This window comes from Hippopotamus amphibius, chromosome 13 (genome assembly GCF_030028045.1).
Source record: "Hippopotamus amphibius kiboko isolate mHipAmp2 chromosome 13, mHipAmp2.hap2, whole genome shotgun sequence".
Lineage (NCBI taxonomy): Eukaryota > Metazoa > Chordata > Mammalia > Artiodactyla > Hippopotamidae > Hippopotamus > Hippopotamus amphibius.
Window position 1 is genome coordinate 76,475,491 of NC_080198.1, and position 22,622 is coordinate 76,498,112.

General features: G+C 37.9%; 1 protein-coding gene across 3 annotated transcripts in view; it reads left to right on the top strand.

The window, feature by feature from the left end:
• Nucleotides 1-22,622, top strand: part of LOC130834747 (cGMP-specific 3',5'-cyclic phosphodiesterase) — a 112,471-nt gene that overhangs the window by 48,569 nt on the left and 41,280 nt on the right. For all 3 annotated transcript variants that reach the window (XR_009048750.1, XM_057705470.1, XM_057705469.1), the window contains exons 9-10: nucleotides 7,777-7,952; nucleotides 11,126-11,185. Coding sequence is in view for 2 of the 3 variants with exons in the window: in XM_057705470.1 (XP_057561453.1) it covers nucleotides 7,777-7,952; nucleotides 11,126-11,185 (236 nt within the window). In the remaining variant the exon portion in view is untranslated. The remainder of the gene's footprint in view (nucleotides 1-7,776; nucleotides 7,953-11,125; nucleotides 11,186-22,622) is intronic.

Consider the following 22,622-nt stretch of genomic DNA (forward strand, 5'->3'; position numbering starts at 1 on the left):
AGTTTCTAAGCCTAACAGGGCTGGGCTCGCTGACTCCAGTGAATTGCCTGGTAAAGCCTCTGGGAAGCCAGCCTGGCAACTCCCTGAAGGCTCTTCGTCACCTGAATGCATCTCAGTTCTTAGAGGAAAAAGAAGAGCCTAATGGATTCACGTCAGCTCTCTTTTCAAGATTATCACCTATCAGATCTCTAACATAAACAACAAAAGAAAACTGACTACAATATGATACTGCATACATGTTTAGGTTATAAAATTTTATATCCTAGGGAGTTAGGTGAAAACTGCATTATAAATGTCACGCTTCTTTAAAATGCTTTTTGGTATAAATACAAAGCTTACCACAAGCTGCCTTTGAACTTTGAAAATGTGAAATGGGTTCCAGAAGTGATGCATCATTTACTAATAAGTTCTGATAAGAACTTGCCACATCAAGGGACATCTTCGCTTTTTCTCAGCAGCATCTCTTTGGAATAATAGCTGGGAATGGGGAGTGGCTGGAGGAAGTTATACATTGGGCTTTTCATCACTTTGCACATGTGATAAATGAGTAGTTTAGGGAAGTGCAAAGATCCCTGGTTGGGAATAGGACTCACGACCTCCTGCTGACTCCACTCTTCCTGTAAGCATTTAAAAGGTTATGGGCACATTATTCAATTAAATCACCTTTCAGATCCCTTCAAAATCCACATTTTGCATTCCAGTCACTGTTTCAGACAAGAAATAACAGAAATACCAATTGAAATAGACTTCTCTTGGCATACATTTTGTGTCACCCTGCTTGATAACAGCGTCAAAAGTAAGTTAAATGTTGTCTTCGGAAAGGAAAAATTCTCTGCCAATAAAAAGAAAGGAAAAAAAAGAAAAGATTTCCCTGGTGGGGGGCTCAAGTTAAGTCTAACAGGGAAAATTTCCAGTGTTCCCTTCTGTCTTTATAAGTGTGACAAAACAGAGAATCTGAATCCTTGACTATACTTTGTACTCACAGATGCAGCATGGAAAATATCATGGCCGTAGATAATTTTTCTTACATGTCACAGACCAGATTCTGCTATTATGTAATTCTAATACAGAATCCCCACAGAGTTACATGCAGAAAGACAGACGGGCCCATGTGTTTTTTGTAATCTTCCTTCCCTTCCTTTTTTTCCATTACTGACAATTAGATGAAATTACAGACATTAGGCCAGTGCGGGGCCTGTTGTATCATCAAATGTATTCCCTGGGGTATTTTTTCATATCAAATATTTTCTCAGTGCTCTGGCTAATACAGAGTGTTTCCATCATTTTGTTTCCAACACTATTAAGAAAATACTTTCCTTATCCAACATTCACTTATTTTAACCAATTATTTCCCCTATTTATTAGACTAAGTTTGCCTTTTTCTCATATCATATTCACGAGAAATTCTTATGCTTGTTTTCCATGTCAATTTCAGGGCATAGTTTGAAGAAATTAGTTCCATTCCCATCCAAAAAAAAAAAAAAAAAATTAAGAACATCTCCACTTTAAATAACTTACATTTTCATCTTTTTGTTTCTTTGGAAAAGTAATAAAAATCATAGTGTTATACCACCCGTTGTTTGACATTGAAGTATGAGAGTTAATATGTATTTCTTAACGAATATATTTTCTAAACTGATTACTGTCTTAATCCTCTGTTCGTCTGTGTGTTGCAATATGATTCTAAGACATAAGTAAATATTGTAAAATTATGTAAGTTTAAATTTGACTTCTATTTATTTTTCATATTAAATTATATCATTTGGCAATATCACTATTAATTTGTTTATAAAAATATTTGCTAGGATTTTCCTAATGCAAATATAATTACACTGTGCATTGTTGTCCATGGTACATATTGCTTAAAGAATCCAGTTTTTCCCTGTTAGAGAATTGTTAATTATGATTAGTGTTAAGAAGTGCCAGGAAAAAAGCTGTAGGGGCAGTAATAATTGGAAGAAAATGAGAAAAAATAAAACTAGGAGATTATAGGTTGAAATTATAAAAGTGAATATCTACAAAGTAAAAATAAATATAAGGATTATAGTTTCAAGGATTGATTGAAGAAATAGAAAAATAAGAGAAACTTCATAGTAGCCGTGGAAAATAGGGATGCTTACCTTTATTGGACCAGAAACATTGAAGAATTTCTAGAAGATATGAGTGTACTATTTGTAAGAACACATTTTACACAAAATGGGCAAAACTTGAGTAGAGATTACAATATTAATATCAGACAAGGTAGATTTTAAGGTAGAAACATGTAACATACAGAATCACTTTGCACTGATTAAGTTAAATTCACAGAGGAAAGTGTAACTGTCATAAATGCTTCCATAAACTAAATAACACCACTGACATACAAAAGCCAAAGCTATTAAACATACAAGGAGAAATGGACAAAATGATAATTATAGTGAGAGTCTTTAGTACACTTTTCATAGAATGTTAAAGTACAGGAAGAAATAAGGAAACATTAGAATTGATTAATATAAAAAAATGAAATGGATTTAATTGGCATATAAATATTTTTATATTTCATAATTCAAAAATACAACTTCCTATCAAATATCAATCAGAAATTTACAAATATTAGTGATATACACACATACAACACAAACTTAGTCGTTTCTGATAAGTAGAATTGACAACCGCTGTCACGGATCACAGTGCATTAAACCTAGAAATGCATAATAAAAGGATAAATTGGAAAGAAAAAGCTCACTTAGAAACTGAAAAACATTCTCCCAAATGACAAAGAAGAAATCAAAAGTCAAAATGAAAGTATAGCATTTTAGAAAAGTAGTGGTTGTATCAATTTAACATAACAACTCAAGGTACAAGGTCAAAGCTATACTCAGAGGAAGTATATAGCTTTAAATATTTTATTACTAATAAGGATATAATGAAGCTATTTGATCTAAGTGTTCAACTGAAGAAATTAGAAAGGCAGCACCTTTCTCTTTCTCACCCTCTGTGCTGCCCCCAAAGAAAGCAAGCAGAAGAAAGACATTGAAAAGATAAATTTACGAAATGAGAGGGGATAGTAAAACCGAGAATGGGCAAACACAATAATAATAAACAAACCTCCAACACAGATAATGAGGGAAATAAGAGAAACACAAATAGGAATGAGGAAGGAAATGTAATTACAGATACAGAAGAAAATTTAAAAGATGTTAGATAATACAGTGTACCAAAACAGTAATACGTTTTGATGAAATGGAGAAATTCTATAAAAATTGGTAATAACCAATACTAGCTCAAGGAGAGTTTAAAATTTTTCGTGTAAGTAGTTGAGAAAGTTATATTTTTAAAGTCATTAAAAAACAAAACAAACAAAAAAATTGCCCAAAGCAGATTCTTACCAGAGCAATCAGAGGACAGGAAAGGGTGAAATAAGGTGAGGCATGGAAAAGGCAAAATAACTTACAAGATGATATGATTATTAAATGAAAAAAACCTAAGAGAATCAGCTGGAAGTACCTATCTAAAAAGAGAGTTGCAGAAGTTCCTGACTATCCGAATATTAAAAGAAAATAACTTTCTTACATGCCAAGACAAATTTCTTAGAAAATAATAACGGAAAAAAATCCCATTTACAATAGTAACAAGGAATAAACTTGGTCAGAAATAGGAACATCTATATGAGGAAAACTTTAAAAATTTACTAGATAACTTGAAAATCTTTAGTAAGTGAACTGACATAACATTTCCTGATGATAAGAATCTATTATTTAAGATGTTAACTTTTTGCAGATTAGATTTACATCAATTTTAACACATGTCCTCATAAGATTTTTTTTTTTCATGGTGGAGGGTAGTTCTTGGACCAACATATATAAAATTCATCTGGAAGAATAGCATAAAAATAATCAAATAATTAGAGTTGATGGATAGAGAATTGACTTATCAGAAATTAAAATAATGCTGTATAAGTAACATAATTAAAAGTATTATATGTGTGCTAGAAGAGATGGCAAGATTGATGGAACACAATAGAAAATCTAAATGCGGACCCAAGTCTGTTATAACAGTTGTGTTATTGTGTATGATATAGTATTTTTCATTGTTTCTAAGATGCCATTGGTTGAAAGACACCATTTTATGTACCTTTAAGAAAGAAAAAAATGATTTCAATTACACCATGGCAAGCAATTGATAAGGATGCATACTGATTTCATAAAATTTAAATGTGAAAAAAGTACATACTTGAAATAAGTATGAATTTATTATTTAAGGTGACAGTTCAAATTATTAAAGAATGGATAACTATTTAAGTTTTGTAAGAATCCAGTAGCAATTGAGGGAAAAAATTAAGTAGAATTAGAGGATTAAATGTGATAGAATGAATCTGTAAAAATACTGGAGGAAAATATAGGTTTATATGTAATTTTAAAATGGGGAAGCTTCTTTTTAAAAGCAAGACACTATAGTTGAAAACTTCAAAGATGACTATTTTAGTTACTTGAGAAATTAAATCTTTTCTACAGCAAAAAGTCCCTAAATTAAGATAATTGACAAGTAACAAGTACAAAAAAATTATTTGCAAGGTAGGTGACAAGGGTATAAGGGTAAGTCTTACGTACTAACAAGACAGGATGCTGATTTTGGAGCCCATGTTGTGTGGGAGAGAGTACAGGAGACCACAAGCAGGATATGAGTTGACCCCCCGCTCTGCCAAGAAGCCAGAGGGAAAACTGTGGTTGGTAGCAACATCTGATCCCTGGAATTATAGAAAAGGAAACATAAGTGTGTGTTTAGAAACTGTCTAGTTCCTTCAACAAAATTTCCAGAGATGCTTTCAGTGCCAACTAGGTCTCAGAGCTGCTGTGATGACCATGTGAAATAATGTCTGTACAAGTACTTTGTGAACTCTAATAATATTAACACTGATAGTTTACTATCTAACTGTACAACTTCTTGGTTTTCTCCTAATATGTTTTTGAATATTTTATTTTATGGTTGTACATAGTGATTGGTTTTTGCTGCGTGATTTTGTTTTATTTTTGGTTCTGCAGTAAGTACTTTGTTTTTATATATGTGATTCTGATTTTATATGGCCTACTTAGTAGATGTGGCATTTCAAATAACCAGTTTTAAATTTCATCATTGTTCTCTTTATCCACTCTTCCAGATCTTTAATAAGTTGTGACAACTATTTGTAAACGGGCACAAGCTTTACATTTTCACAATGAACCCTATTTGTTTGTTATAAACCTTTTTCTTCTTCATAGCTTTTTTTTTTTTTTCCAACTTGGGTATTTTTGTTTGATAGAATTGAATTTTATGAAGGGTGTAAAGAGATCAACAGGATTATCATGAATGTTGTACAAATGTGACTGCTTTCAAAGAAGAATTAAATTCTGTTCCTAAAGGGATAATTTGTCTTTACCCCTTTTCTTGCCCTGAGTGTAACTCTGTGTCTGCAGGTCTATATCTATAGAGGTAGATTGTGACACAGACACACTTGAGCTGGTCTGCCCTGAGCTGTGGTTGTTAGTTTGTACACGTCACATGCCATTTTAGTACCTTTCAGTTCCTGAGGTATTAGTTAATACCACTTAATGTATTCATTCAGTGACTGTTGACTGAGGCACAGATTTGAACTGCTGTCCAGGAAGGAGTTCCTCCCCTCGGTCCCAAGCCCAGCAGACTCCCTGATGGCCACGTCGCAGCCCCTCCGGGTTGTCTTTTCCTTCCCATACATGCAATCAATCTTATTAAATGATAAAAAGAACAATCTTGTTTATGAACAATGGCCATCAAGGAGGAGAAAACTCGAGTAAAAATTGAAAGGCAGTTACATTGTGATATGAGGATAAGGGCACAGAATGCGTGTCTCTCAAGAAAATGTGATTTGGGAGATAGCCAGAAGCCTATATAAGCAGTTCCATATTTATAATTTGGGGATTCACAAAAGGTTGGAGGACATAACCCTTGTTTTTTTACCATACGTGGGACATGGTCTTTTAAGGTAATGAATGCCGATTGCCATTTACTCATGGTTTTTACTTGTAATGTCCAAATTCATTACGTTCTGTTTAAAATTATTCTTGATAATGGAATAAGTATTAGAGAAGTAACCTCTGCAGTACTAATACAGATAGATACGGATGCCTTTACTGTCTAAAATAGAAAAACTCCCACAAACAAAACAGAGCAAAATGAGAATACAGGTAATTTCTAGCATTGAAAATAATGCGTACAGCAGTGGTAATAAAGGGATTTCATGTGCAAGCATGCATCATCACGGACTCTATGAAATCCTTTTGTGCTCCAGGAAAAATAAGAGATAACAGACTACAGCCTTCATGGGAAAGTAGTTTGGGTCAGAGCCACAGTCCTACATCCTTTCATTAACTCAGTAAACATTTTTTGAGTCCTGCTGTATGCCAGGCATTGCTGGCTGAGGAAGTGGAACTGAAAACATAGAATCTCTAAGCCCAAGATATGTACATCTAGAAAGAGAGACAGAAATAAAATCCCCCATGATACTCCAAGCGATAAAGTTAAGGAGATAGAAAGGAGAAGTGTCTGCCTCACCCAGGAAGTGGGAAGCCTCTGGGAGCTCACTGTGAAGGGGATGTAGGGATCTACTGGATAACAGGAAAGAGAGCAGTGGGGAGCAGTACAGGCCAGTGGAAAAGCATAGGCAAAGGTGTGGGTGAGCGAGACGCAGTCGGGGGACTGCTGGCAGTGATCTGATGGGGGTAAAAAGGCACAGAGCAGCGGTGTGGTAATAAACTGGCCTTGGGGCTAGGCTGAGCTGGGGTTTCAATTTTAGACATAAGTGTACTAGCTAAGTGGCCTGGAGCACGTGACTTAACCTTGCTGAGACTCAGTTTCTTCATCTGGAAAATGGGCGTGGGCATACCTTCCTCATAGTGTAAATTGTGCAGACTAGAGTTCATGTGTGTATTAAAGCATTGAGCACTACATGCACATGATGGAAGTCTATATTACATATGTAGAGACAGAAGAGATAAGGACTTTATCACCAGTGTGTTCCCCAGAGGTAAGAGGTCATCAAACTCCTCACAGAGACCACTAGGCTCAGAGGCCCATAGAACAACTAGTTCAGTAAAGATTTGATGTGATCTTCCATTCATATAAACCACATGTTTGACTTCTAAGAAAAGCCAGCACTTGGGAGGTTAGGTTATGATTGTCTCCAAAGATTAGTTCTGCTTTTATTTCTAAGTAAATAGTCATCTCTATGTGCATTTATTTGTAGTATCAAAAATGATTGGAAATATGATTCTCCTGGATGCAGAGGTGCATATTTGAAATGCGAGACTGTCTGTGTGAATTGCCCGTTTCCTGCATTCTATTTTGTATATAATTGTGTTTTTTAACTTCTGGCTTCTCAGTAAGGAAAGGCAGTCTGTGTGACCCAAAATTCTGGTGTGCATCAGAATTGTTCCCTTGGCACATGTACAAAAATCCAATTAGTCTCCAAAGGACAGACTGTCTTTGGGGACGCAACTGATCTGAAATTCGCGACAGAGTCTGAAAGAAAATAGTACTCTAGGATTTTTTGAACACAGACAACGTACATTTAGGACTATGTGAAACAAGCTCTCATGTAAATTAATTCAGTTGACTTCTCTAGCTTATACTTGTGAGGATCCGTTTGCTTCTTTGGAGATGCCAAGCATTCCTAAGAGAAAAGTATAAGACAGTCCTTGGTGGTGGTGGAGGGAGGGGTGTTGAAGTCAGTGAGAACTGTGATCATGAATAGTAACATTTGCTCCATTTCTTGGATCGTGACAGGGGTTTGCCAGCTTGTTAATAAGATGGAGGAGACCACTGGCAAAGTTAAGCCCTTCAACCGGAATGATGAACAGTTTCTGGAAGCGTTTGTCATCTTCTGTGGCCTGGGGATCCAGAATACACAGATGTACGAGGCGGTGGAGCGAGCCATGGCCAAGCAGATGGTCACGCTAGAGGTGGGCTGACGCTCACAGGACTTCTCAGCTCCTCTCTCTCCCTGAAGCAGCTCTTGGGGTCTGTCTGTTACAGCACCGTATCCTTATGAGAACCGTGTGCTTTACATGAGCAGGTCCTTCTCTCCTCGTCTAAACAGCTAAGGAAACTGAAACCCAGAATATTTTAGAAACTTTGTCAAGGGTCATATGACCGAACCAAAGCTCAAGCTGTTGGTCTTTGGTCCTCTGCTTTTTCGGCCAAAAGCAGTCCTTGACCTCAATAATCCATTCACACAGATGTCTGCTGTGCCCCATCTGTCCCTTCCCCATCGCCGGAGCCTCCCCACCTCTCCTTGTGAGCGATTGCATGCACACATTTTAAAAAATCAAAACCAGAAATCCTAAGTATTCACGATCAGAAATGAGGAAAAGGGAAGCTCTTTCAAATGCCAGATTTGTGGATCTTCTGAAAATTCTGATTCAGTAAGTCTTGGGTAGAGGCTGAGAATCTACCTATTTACAGAGCTCCTCCAGGCGATTCTGAATGTGAACCCCCGGCCTGGGGGACTGGGCTCAGGCAGACTCCGTCCCAAGCAGGACAAGCCTACCCAAGTGGGCCAGCCCTTTCCAGATGCATTTCACTAACTGCCTGAAAACGTTCACTTCGTGTAATGCGGAAATTTCTTACATCATAGACCAGTTTAGGGAGATAGACTTCATAAAGGGCATTACTTAGTTCTTCATACACTGCCGTGAAATACTTTAATGTTTGCCTACCCTTAGCTAGTAGAGATCAGTGGAAATCAATGGTTTTGATGTGGATCATTAACTTTTCTTCCAATCCCTAATAAATAGATACCTAACCTAAAGAGCTAGAAAGATATATAAGTGCAAGATATACCAGTAACCAAGATGGTACGCTTTACTTTCTAATGTGAATATATAACACTAATAGTTTTGCTGTAGTATTATATGAGACCTTGGATTAGAAACCAGTAGAAATGTGTTTCAAATACACACACACGTGTGTGTATATACACACGTGTATGTATATATACACGTATATACACGTGTCTATTTCAGATTACATATATGCACACATATACATATGTGTACCTGTGTATATATAATTTTTAATATAATTTTTTTTTTACTGTCTCCATGGCTTTGCACTGAAGAACTGAATCTAAGCCAGCTATCAATTAGAAATTATCTCCTTTCAAAAAAACTTGCTATTTGGAAAATTTCAAACCTGACACTAAAATAGAGAGAATAGCTTAATGAGCCCCATGTGTTCATTAGCTGTCTTCAGTAATTACTGACCTGTGGCTACTATCACTCCATCCATAGCCTTGCTCACTTCTCTGCACTCTTCTTCCCTATTAATGCATTGATTATCTTGAAGCAAATCCCAGATATCGTATCATTTTGATCAAAATCTCTGAATATTTTCCCGATTGAGATTTATTTCTATTTTTACACTATAGTTTTACTTCAGTTAAATATATGAGTAATTAGGCTTTCACTTAGTAGAGACATTTTTCAATTTCAATTTATTATAGGAAGGCAGATCTACGACCACAGGTTTAACCTTGAAAATTTTTTTCTTCTGAGGCACTGGATAAAAGCTAGGGACATAAACCCCTCATGTTTTCTTATGATGGAATCATTTTGACCTGGAAGACATCATTATAATGATAGTAAAACAACAACAATAGCTAACCTTTATCAAATGCTTACTCTGTGTTCCCACTTGTGTTAAAATTAATCTGTACAACCCTATGAATAAGGTGCCATTTTTATCTCCAATGTGTGATGAAGTTAATTTTTTTAACTTAGAATGTCATATTATTCCTTTATTCATTTTCCATGTTGCACTGAACTGATTTATATTAGACTAATTCACTGTCACAGTCTTAGCCCTTCTCAACAAACCACCTCTGTGGTGTCAGCAGCAGGTTAGCCATGACCTGTCAATTCCACAGGAGCAGGAGACAGCAGCTCTGAGGTTCCTGAGGTTTCCTAGTGATGCATGGTTCAAACACTAAGACAAATCGGGTGTATCACAGTATTATAACATTCTGAATCACAAGATAGCAGATGTATATACCATTTGGCTTTAGATTTTGAATTGCTTAAGATTGTAAAAACTAGTTCAAGGAAAACTAGTTTGGGCTGCTGAATTACTTGGCTTGCCATTTAAAGTCTGAAAAATGGGATACCTTTTTATCACTGATTCTAAAACTTTGAGGAATTTTAGTAAATCAGTGTTGACTGCCAAAAATGAACTTTTAAAAATATATCTTTTAAATATGATAGACAATTTAAAATGCAATCACTACCTTCGTTTAAAAGAATGTCTAAAATATTATTCCATCATTTAGAAGTTATCACTTTTTAAAATGGGAATGAATGATTCTCATGTTAAGTTATAAGAAGATAGTAAATTTGCCTTACTATCTTCTTATAACTTAACTCCACTAGGGTGACGGAAAGTGTATTAGATTGGGAGTTGAAAGCTGGGTTCTAGGCCCTCTTATCGTCTCACGGGGTGTGAGCTCCCAGCCAAGTCACGAGAATCCCTGAGCCTAGGTGTCCTCAGCTGTTAATGGGTAGGTTTATAGGCCAGCCCTACTCTTCTCAGTTCTTGAATCCTGTGAGTGTAAAAGGATCCTTGAATCTGTGTGACATTATATCTCTGATGTGCAGTTTTTCCTCATGAGTTCTACAGTGGTTACAGCCCTCATCCAAGAGCCACTTCTAGACTCCTTTCTTTCCAAATATCAATGTTAAAATGTCAGTTTATGCAAAGGTCTTCTATCTTGATTCTGTACACAAGTAAAAATAACTAAAGTCAGTATTTTGTTTTTAAGAAAGCAACAAAATTTTCTGCCAAGTTTGAGCTAATAGTGTGGCTTATAAATGATGTGTTTGTTATATCAACAATGTCAGAGGAAAAGTAACAGTTTTCTTTGAGCATAGGGAGTATAACTTTCTGTTTCCGTAATAGGCATTTGAATCAAAGTCTGGGATTTTTCTCTCTGTTGAAAAAAAGCAGCAAACAAGATATGATGTTCTAAGGAGTCTAGTTATCTCTGCAGGAAGTTTTAGCAGAATCCCAGGCTTGAAAGTGTGGTCTACGTTTGGCAGTCCTCTCCTATGTAACCTTCATGCCTTCTTTTCTCACCCTGTAGGTTCTGTCATATCATGCTTCAGCTGCAGAGGAAGAAACAAGAGAGCTCCAATCCTTAGCGGTAATCCTCCTCCTGTTTCTTTGTAGAAATGACTAACTAGAGGCATCTAATTAATACATAAATATGCGTCTCTCAGGACAACTGCTTCTACTGCTGATGGTCCCCTAGACATTTAATTAAATGTGGTAAATATTTATGTGGACATTTATAAAAATATCTAATCAAATCTACTTTCTTGCAGGGCTAGAAACTCACTGATATCACAGAGCAAAAGATAACATCATATTGATTGTGTAATACATAATATGATTCTGATATTTTTCCAGTAATTGTCATAATCTTTACATCTTTCTTAAGCCAACATGAAATTTAGTTTTCAGTTCCTGGGGAAGTGTGGACAGGTGACTGCAAGGTGGTTGTTTGGTTAGGGTAATAACAACAAAGAATTTATAGGTTGTTACTGATAACATACTCTGTGTTATCAAGAACTGAGAGCGATTTTAATTTCTGACCATATGGGTTACGGAATGTTATTTGAAATTGGGTTCAAATGAGGTCAGTTCCTGAATTCTCACCACATTCTTATTTGGGATCCTCTGAGAGAAAAGCACATTGATATGTCAGTGGAACGTCATGTGTTCTAGATCTTGGTTGAGATTAATGAAAATTCGAGGCACTTGCATATTGACAACCAAGACCGGCCCTCTGAGTTTAAATTTACTTGAGACAACACACATAAAGTCTCTATGAGATGTGATGAGAGCCGCGTAAGGAATGAGAAGGGTTGTTGGGATCACTGAGATTCTTTCCCTTTGTCGCCATCATCATGGCTTGCCAAATGCTCACCCTCTGTGCCCTTACATACATTTTCTCATGTAAACTGCACAGCTATGCTACAAAGGCTACCCTGAAGCTGGAGACGCCAAAAGACTTACTCATGGTCACACTGGCAGGAAGTGGAGAATCAGGATACAGACTCACCCTGTCTGTCTCTAGACAGACATGACCTCTGCCCTGTCTGTGATGGGCTGTTAGGGAGAGAGAAGGTTAAAGATGATTCAAATGTTCTGACCTTGGTAATTCAAAGAATGTCCCATTCATTAACAAAAGTGAAAATATTAAGGAGGAAAATAGATAGGTTTGCTTTAGAACATGGTACATTTGAGGTGCTGGTGGGACAGCCAAATAAACATCTTCAGCAACCAGGAAGGGCAGGTCTAGAGTGGGGAGGGGCTGGTGGGCAGAACTAGAGGCAGTAATTTGGCGGTTATATCGTGAGATTAGGGGGAGTCCCATGGTAGTGAAATAACGGGAATGGAGCAGTTGGGGGAGAGTGCGGAAAGATGTGCAGGGCTGCGGCGGAACTCTTGTGGGTGTAGGTTTAGATAGAAGGTGTAGGAAAAGGAGCCAGCTAAGGCAGAGAAGGGGTACTTAAACAGGGACGAGATTTAGCTGGGGCAGTGGCACAGAAGGCAAGTGGAACAGTTTTTACAAGGAAGGAGATCCCATCATTTGTTATAGGAAGGTTGAGAAATACAACTGAGAGAAGGTGCTGGATTCAGTGATTAGGTGATTGTTGAGAAGGCAGCTTCAGGAGTGAAACTGCAAAAGGTGGTGAGTAACTGGTGAGAAAATGGAGGAAATGAATATAGACTACTGATTTATTTATTTATTTTAAATTTATTTTAAATTTGTTTACTTATTGGATGTATTGGGTCTTCATTGCTGCGCACGGGCTTTCTCTACTTGTGGAGAGCGGGGGCTACTCCTCGTGGTGCGCGGGTTTCTCATTGCTGGTTGTGGCTTCTCTTGTTGTGAAGCACCAGCTTCTAGGCGCATGGGCTTCAGCAGTTGTGGCTCGAGGGCTCTAGGGCACAGGCACAGTAACTGCGGTGCACGGGCTTCGTTGTTCCATGGCATGTGGGTTCTTCCTGGACCAGAGCTTGAACCCGTGTCCTCTGCCTTGGCAGGTGGATTCTTAACCACTGCGCCACCAGAGAAGTCCCAGTATAGACTATTTTTAAAAATATGTTTTGTGTGAAAGAGACAGTGAAATAGCTAAGAAGGGTGTTGGCTACTTCGTGAGACTTTTTTGTTTTGTTTTGCGTTTGTGAGCAGGGTTTGCTCACAGGCAGGAGAGCCAACATGTTCTTGGGCAAAGGGGGAAGGGCCAGGGTGAGTGTGAGACTAACAGTGCAAGACAGTGAAAGAGATCTGGACCTTGACGTGGTCTAGATATTAAAGAGACATTGCTTTGGCCAAGATGAGAGAAAAGAGATAATAATAATAGTAATAATAACAGCTGCACTTATTGAGCACTTACCGTATACCTGGCATGTTTGAAGTTCTTTGTGTGTGTTGTGTATTAAATCCACAGCCACCCTATAAGGTCAGTATTAGCATTTTGAAAATAGAATTTGAGGTTGAGAGAGTTTAGATTTTCCTACTCATGACCTCCCAGATCGTGAGTGATGGTGCCAGGACTAAATCCAGGCAGTCCAGACCCAAAGCCCACACGTCACTGCACAGCACTGGAGAAAATGAGCTAGGAAAGAAGGCAGGAGAATCAGGACTTGTAGATGCTCTTGATTAAATCATCGAGTAGGATGCCGAGTCATCTGCCAGGAGCAGTTGAAGGAACTTGAGATGATTTCATCTGAAAGGTTAAGCTTCTCTAGGGGTTAGCCTCATTTGAATTGGCTGTATTTCTTTTGTTCATGATGATGTTTGAAGGAATGAGCAGTTTCTCAATTATTTACAAAGGTTTAGAGATTTAAGTATCTCTCGCATCAGGCTTAATTGCCTATTTGTCTAATCCTCCTAGAGTGATAGAGTTTTGAACTAACGGCATACTGAGAGCTGGAAATGATCACATGGAGGGATACATTTTGAAGTGCCTGCAGGCTCTTGTGGGATTATTGTTAGCTCTGAAATGAGGGCAAGGGTACTCTCTGCCATGTGTTATTTCAGATAAATAAAAACTAGCAAATAGAGTCTTTTCTAAAGATAATGCTTAAAAAAATCCATTAGGATATTAAACTTTGCTTCTTACTTTGAAAATAGGAGAGCCTTTCAGAAAAATCTGAAAATTATTTTCTCAATTATGTTTATAATTTTAGCAAGAGAAAAACACTTCGGAAAAACGGAGAATTGCTATATTGCCGTATTGTTCAAGGCCATCTGTTGTTCCATTTGGGAAGTAGATTTCTGGCAGCTGCATGGAGAAATTTAGGATAACGTCGCTTGTAGGTCAAATAATTCATTTGAATTGGTTGGAATTCAGCAACTGATTTCAATTCTGTTTTCTATACCCTAATAAAAATTCCTTTGCAGCCCCAACTACACAGGTGTCTGCTTCACCCAGCAATTACCAAAATTGCTGTCTTAGTCATGTGTTTGATGGTTTATCTCAATTTAAAGCCTAAAATAAATTGAAAAGCTGTCAAACGCTTCTTAATTTTTATTTTTAGAAATTCTCTTAGTTCTTAAGAGAATTAAATAATGTGCTTAAGTATATTAAATATTTATGCCTATGTTCAGAAAAGTTTTCTAGTTATAACAAAAGTGTAATAACAAAGTTGACAGGAAATTCAGAATCCTTTTTTCCCCTTTCTTTACTTGAGTTTTTATCCCATTTTTAATCTTATTTTCTCTTGGCTTAAAATTGGGTATAGCAGAAATAGGGCCTTAAACAAGCATTTTGCCATATACCTTTTAATGATCCTTAGAGGTTATTAAGATAAGAATTAAAGGACTCCAGCTGACCTGGTTATGGTTATTAGAAAGGTATTAGTTAAGGTATCAGAATGAAATAAATGTATATTTATTACAATAACTGAATATTTGACAGATTGATTGCCTTTTCTGCCTTCTCTTGCTAGAAGAACAGTAAGTAAATATGTATTAGAGTTTAGTATTTTAAAATAAGCTTCTCAGTTTTGTCATGGAGTCAGTGCTGATTCAGTTCCAGGCCCTATAGCTTCTGCTTTATAGCAATTCTTTCAATCACAGGTAGTGTCTCTAAAAGCAAACTGAGATCCTGTTGTGATCCTGAAAGTTCTTCTGTATCAAAATAGAGAGGGAGAAGCTGGCCACTTAGGTGGGATTTCCTAGGACGGAATTTATATCTCATCTTGACCTTAACCTTTCAGAGCCAGAAATGTCACATGAACCTTCTTAATCAGGCACATGTGTGACTGCTGCGGGTAACAGCAGTAAGGGGCAGGACCAGATACCTGACCCAAATCCCTAATGCCTAAGGCAGTGTTAGAGTAGAGAGCCACTTCCTTATGTCAAGATGATCATCACATTCCTTCACTTTGGGGGAAAATCTCTATAGACAGTCAAATTATAAATGGAAAAATTTGAGTAGATAATATTAAAGAAGAGTTAACCCTGTGATCTTGATAACTAGTGTCACTGAACCATAGTAACAAGGCATCCAGTAAGGCACCTTCTTCCTTAAAAAGTGCTAGAAATACTCTGGAACAGTCTGGATCCTTTGGACTTCCTGTACATTGTCTGTTGATGCATTCATTTTTATAGATGTCTATAACATGAATTGGGCTATATCTTTTCCATGTTGCAAGACTGAATAGATTCTGTTTGATTCTTCCTACTTTCATTTGACAAGCTAATCGTTACCGGTTTTGCTTTGATTTTACTAGTGGATTACTTCCAGTGGTAGTCTTAGCTCCAGACTATAGTGGCACTGTTCTTGAGCCTCTTATATACTAATTAGCTGTTAACCAAATCTGTGTGTATTAGTCCCAGTCGTAGTCACACATTTTCTCTGAAGTTTTACTTATAAGCATATATGTATTTTATCGGAATCTTGACATTATTATGTGCCTTCTTTATATGGTTTTGAAAAACCTTATGCTTATTGTTCAGTTTTTTTTTTTATAGTTTGTGCTTCTTCCCTATTGAGGTTTAAAGGAATCCATTTATATAGTGTTAGAAAGAAGGAAAAATAATACAATATATTGATATAGTTATTGAAGAAAATATAGTAATGTAGTCCTGCTATGCCTTATTCACTTCTTTATCCTCTTTGAGATTTGGTTCCACTGGCTGAGTTGGAATATTCACCTCTCTTTGTATTAGTAGGTTTCTTTCTCTTTTGTATTTGGATCCACTTCCTTCTTAGAGAAAGATATAGTCTAATAACAGATTTATAAACTAATTGTGTGGGCTTTTTTCTTTAAAAACACATTTTCTGTGCATGTTCAACATGGGGAAGAGACATTAGCCTTCTGTAAAGTGTAATATGATGGCTGTCGACATGGCTTTATTCAAAGACCTGGGCCCAGGACTGCTCTGCATAAAAGAGTGCCCCAAGGGGCGGGCTAGTGATGGGGACTGATAAGGAGAACTTACTTAAACTACCTGACTGATCATCTCTCCTTGTAGCTACCAAAAGACTCATCAAATATCTTACATTAATTTTATTCCTGACAATAATTTCCTTAAAGAATGGATCATTGAGGAAAATCTCTTTTCCTCTTAACATTTATATTGAATAAACATCAAGGTGTAATGTAATAAAGTGCCTTCATAAAACACTGAAGCTAATTGGAAGAATTTGACATTTTATGGAGGATCAATTTCAGTGGTTTCTCTTCATTTTAGCTTTATTTTAATAACTTTCTGAATAAGGAGCCTTTTCTTAACAGTTGAGTATTTGGAGTTGTTTCTGTAATTTTTATTTTAGCTCTTGAGATTTGATACTTCAGACCTAAGGCAGGCAGAATGTTTTTGATTGCAGTGTGACCTTTTTTGTATAAAGATTATACTATTGAGCAAATTGTGTAGCCATGTCTTGATTTTCTTCTGAGGTTACCAGAGACTTTGCCACAGGCTAAATATAAACCTTTTTCATGAGACATCAACCAAAAATATGAAACTCAATAATTTTTAAATGACCCTTATATTTACCTTACCCAAGTGTATTATTTTCCACGAGCATGTGCTTTATGGGCCTCAGGGAGGCTATACATTTTATAAATGTATTATTTCCTATAAAGTTTCATTTCCACACTTGTGTAAAAGGGACCCCAGTGTGTCCCTTTTGTTGTATAAATGGACTTATTTCATAATAATAAATAGTTGAATAAAAAAAGGGCTATCGTTTGTCTTAAGTAAGGTACTGATAAAGCTCAGGAATGATTCTCTTTGACTTTAGAAAAATAGGTGACTTTATTAGTCAGGGTTCTCCAGAGAAAAAGAACCAGAAGGAGATTTTATACGAGGGTGAGTCAAAAATTATCTGCACTCTGGCTGTAGACTTTATTTTAATTAACTTTTAGAAAAGACCAACATATCATTTTTCGACATAATATCCTTGCTTTTCAGTACACTTTGTTCATCTGTCAACAAGCTTTCATATTCTCCCATTAAAAAATGTTTTAAGCTGATTCACTTTGTTGTACAGCAGAAACTGGCACAACAGTGTAAAGTAATTATACTCCAATAAAGAGCTTAAAAAAATGTTTTAGGCTGAGCTGAGAGCCACAAATGCATCACTGTCTTCACTTCTTCATCAGAAGTAAATCTTTGTCCTCGTAGGGCTGCTTTCATGGGACCAAGCAGGTGAAAGTCCAATGAAGCAAGATCAGGACTGTAGGGAGGATGCTTTAACACCTCAAAACGAAGTTTTTGCAGAGTTTCGACAGTGTGGGCAGCAGTGTGTGGACTGCACACCCTCTGACCACAAAAAAAGAATCACTGCACACTTCTCTTCTTTCATGCAGATCACAAGTGGGGCATCCATTTTTACTCGCACTGCAGTTACAAATGAACTGATGTAACACGTTCACACCCGCACAGCAGTGACTGGGGAGACAACAGCCTTGAATGGAAAGCCCTGTTAAGACAGTGCGGCCACAAAATTTTAATATAACCAGAGTGTGGATAATTTTTGACTCACCCCTGTATATGCATAAATAAGAGAGAGAGATTCTGAGGAATTGGCTCACCTGATTATGGGGGCTGAGAGGTCCGCAGTCTACTGTCTGCAGGCTGGAGACCCAGGAAAGCCAGGGGTGTAATTCAGTTGACTCTAAAGGCCTGAGAACAGGGGAGCTGATGGTTGAAATCCCTGCCCGAGAGCCTAAGAAGATATGAGATATCCCCACTCCAGCTGGCTTGGAGGAAGCCAAAAAGGGCAAATTCCTCCTTTTTTCCACCTTTTATTCTATGCAGGCCTCAATGCACTGGATGGTGCCCACACATGTTGAGGGGTACAGTCTACTTTATTGAGTCCGTGCTCACCTATGCGCACCTTATCCAGGAACACCCTCACAGACACACCCAGAAATAATGTTCAGTGCACCCTGTGCCCAGTCAAGTTGAGAGATAAAATTAACTATTACATATAATTAAAAACGGTAGTTAAGTGTGTACTTATGTTCTCTATCATTGTGTGTTAGGGGTCATTTGTGCAGACTTCTGAGCACGCTTGTGCTGCACTTAAAAACCTGTGTATTTCAATTTTGTGTGTGTCTGTCTTCTCCATCAGACTGTTGGTTTTTGAATCATAATAATAATAGCTACTATTTAGTGATTGCTTAACACGAAACTGGTTTACATGTTTTGTTGAATGACTGAATGAATGATTCTGGAAAATTCAGACTTTTAGAAAGCCTGTCGTCTAGCATGAAATAATGGTTCATGATCCTTCAGTGCGTTCACCAAGATTATGCTTTCTTTTTTCTTAAAATGATTGTGAAGCTAGAAATAATTTAATGGTTGATGAAATGAATAAAACAGCCTGCTATCTGGTCATAGAGCTTGCATTTTCATGAATATAGCGTGATGGTTAAGAACGTGAATCTAGAGAGAGATGTCTGGATTCAGATTGCAGCTCCGTGATCCCGGGCAAATCTGTGACTTCTCTGTGCCTCAGTTTCTTCATCTGTAAAAAGAGGATAATAAAAGAACTTAATTCAGAGAGTTGTAGTGACCAGAGTTCCTGGTACATATGCCCCCTCATCATGTATCAGTTATTATTAGTAGTGGTGACAGAGGGAGGAAAATCAGTTCTCCTAATGCAGTAGGAGTAACATGTAGGCCTTCGTCTTCCCCGTCGTGTTCTAAGTCTGTTTGCCCAAGCTGTTCTAATTACGCGCACCCAAGTAAGTGGTTGGAGGGTGGAGGGAACGAAAAGTGCCCGCTGAACAGAGAAGGTACCTTGAGACTGAAAAATGAGGTAGGCAGCTCCATATGACCAATGGATCCATTCATTGTAGGGTAACTCACAGGGTAGGAGCGGATGGACAACAGTCTGGAGGCATTCACAGCTGCCCTCCACACCACCGAGGGGCTACTGGGACAATTTTATAGTTAATCTAGGGCGTGGAGGTATGTGCCTAGAAACAGAGATTGCATGCTTAAGTCAAGATTTATGAATGGGGTAACTAGTCTCAGGGGCGCTGGGAATTCGTCCGCGAAGGTCTTTGCCATTGTTTACAGCTAACAGAGCATAGCGGCCACCTGGACCTAACGATTGTTAAACAATATCTATAAACTGCAAAGCCCTTGATGACAGAGAAATGATCTACCTCACAGTACAGTCCTGGGGAGGGTCAGTGGAAGGACAGGAGGAACTGTATGGGCCCAAGATGGTGTCAGTTATGCTAACAACCATACAAAAGAATGCACTCGTTTTCTAATAAGCCAAAAAAGAACAACAGGTAGGTGGGAAACAGGAAGAAAAAAGCTCCATGTGTTCTAAAATAAATGTAAACCTTTTGTTTGTGAAGTATAACCAGTTCTCTCCTTGAGGGGAGTTATCTAGAGTTGACCATTTTAAGTAACTTCCTACCCAGAGCTGCTAAAAAGTGCAAAACTTTTGGTCATTGCTTTCCCACCCTGAGTTTCCGGTGTTCTTGTAAGTGAATGAATCAAATTTTAATGACACTTAAAAAAAGCTGAGGCTGAGTTTTTAACATTACAGTAGTGAAGTACTCATTGTACAGATGAAAGAAGGAATTCAGCTATAAAGAAATTCTCAAAAGTAAATAAAGTGAATAATTGAACTATAAGAGAAGGCATTAATAATAGTCTACAACTTATCTGTTGTGTCTGACACAGCATGGTTCACTACTAATGTTTATGTTATAGCTCTTTGACAAATTAAACTAAATATCATGAAGAACTGATGTGGTGCTTGATGGTCACAAAAATTTATTTATTTGTTTGTTTGTTCATGTTTGGCTGTGTCCAGTCTTAGTTGCAGCATGTGGGATCTTCATTGAGCTCTTCGTTGTGGTGTGTGGGATCCTTGTGCGGGCTCCAGAGCGTGTGGGCTCTGTAGTTGCAGCACATGGACTCTCTAGTTGTGGTCCACATACTCAGTAGTTGCAGTGCATGGGCTTAGTTGCCCCACGGTATGTGGGATCTTAGTTCCCTGACCAGGGATCGAACCCCTGTTCCTGCACTGGAAGGCGGATTCTTAACCACTGGGCCACCAGGGAAGTGCCCAAATTTTTTCATTTAAACATTCACATTTACCTCCTATTTTATGTGGGAATTGTGTCAGTTGTTCCAAATACAACAACGAATAATTAATCTCTGTCTTCTTGGAACTTAAGAAGTAGTGAAGGACTATATGTATTACGTAATTATACAATACTATGTAATTATCAGAAAAGAAGAGCTATGACTGTACAGTGTAGGCATTGTGAAGATATACACTATGGAGACATATTCTAGAGCGAATGGTTTGGGATATGTGTAGTTCTCCACATCTTCTTAAATGCCTCAGTTCCATTCCTGGTGCCCCACTCGCTCCTGATCAGTGCTCTACTGTTCACATAGGAGGTGTGGCAAGTCTGTGATTTCATCCCACCTACAGGATAAGATTGTGTGTGTTTTGGCTACGTTAGTGCTTCAACATATAGAATGTTTTAGGAAGGCCATAAAATCTCTCTACTCTTCTGATCATGACTTGGCCCCAAAATTTAAAGCCCAGAGCCTCTACTTTCTTTCTTTAACCCTTCCAAAGCAGCTACAAGCAGCTGTGCACCACACTGCTATATGGCGGCCACGGGGTCCACAAGAAGGTATTTCCTTCTATGTAACCACAAATAATGACTTAAATGACTATTATGTGCTATTGATTACTAATAACCAATCCCTAATGCAGCGGTTCTCACATCTCAGCACGCATCAGAATCATCTGAAAGGTTAATTACAGCACAGATGGCTGCGCCCCACTTCCAGAGTTTCTGATTGAGTAGTTCTGTGTTACAACCCAGGAATTTGCATTTTCAACAAGTTCTCAGATGCTGTCACTGCTGCTAGGACCAAACTGTGAGAGTCGCTGCTCTAATGGAAACCTGATTCCCTTCAGCCTTCAAACCCAACAAAGTCAACTCTCTGATCCCAAATTCCTAGCCTCGAGAATCTGTTGCCTGCCAACACCTTGCCTAAAGAGTACCATCAGGGCTCAATTGCAGATAACAGAAACTACTTTAGCTATTTGAAGCAGAAAATAACTTAATTAGGTGGTTTCAAATCATTGGAGGGGTGGATGAATGACCCCAGGGATTAGTCCCAAAACAAAACTGCAGATGTGGCTCACTGTGGAAACTTCCATGTAAGCCAGAATCCAAAAGCCACTAGGCCACCTCCTTCTAGAATCAGCCGTCACAGCAGTGGGGAGTCAGAAAGCTGCTTCCAGAAATGCAGTCTCCACAGCTGCATTACACTCACTGAAACCACATTTTAGAAAAACGGGTTCCTCATGTGGTAGGCACTGTGTTAGCTTGAAATTCAGGTCTCACTCAAGTATACCTCATTGAAGACACCAAAGGTTGAAGTAGATGTTATGTTAATAGAGTCTTGCTGCAGTGTCCACCGCAGGGACAGTGAATGTTTTCTCTGGTACAGCTGAGACATAGAAAATGAGAGAGAACTAGCTATGTGAACACTTGGCAGGAGGGTGTATTCTAGTCAGAGGAGGAGAAGCAGTTTTAAAGAGGCCCAGAAGTGAGAGAGAGAGAGAGCGCATTAATTAACCTTGAAAACAAATGGCAAAAATACAGAGACCTTTCCCCATCCCACGTAAAAAAGTGAATTGATGGCAATTTCTAAAAATTCAGTTTTTCACTTCGAGCATTATTGCAGTAAGTGTGGAGACTAACACGAACCTAGTCTCACCCTCCTCTATACTCATGCAGAAGCTAGGGGCCTCTGCTTCAGCCAGGAGGTGTGGAATATCCCTTCTTTCACAGGTGAGGAATCAAGCATGAAGAGCATAGTGTAAACACTTCCTAACACCATACACAAAAATAAACTCCAAATGGATTAAAGACCTAACTGTAAGGCCAGACACTATAAAACTCCTAGAGGAAAACATAGACAGAACACTCTATGACATACATCAAAGCAAGATCCTTTTTGACCCACCTCCTAGAATCATGGAAATAAAATCAAGAATAAACAAATGGGACCTCATAAAACTTAAAAGCTTTTGCACAGCGAAAGAAACCAT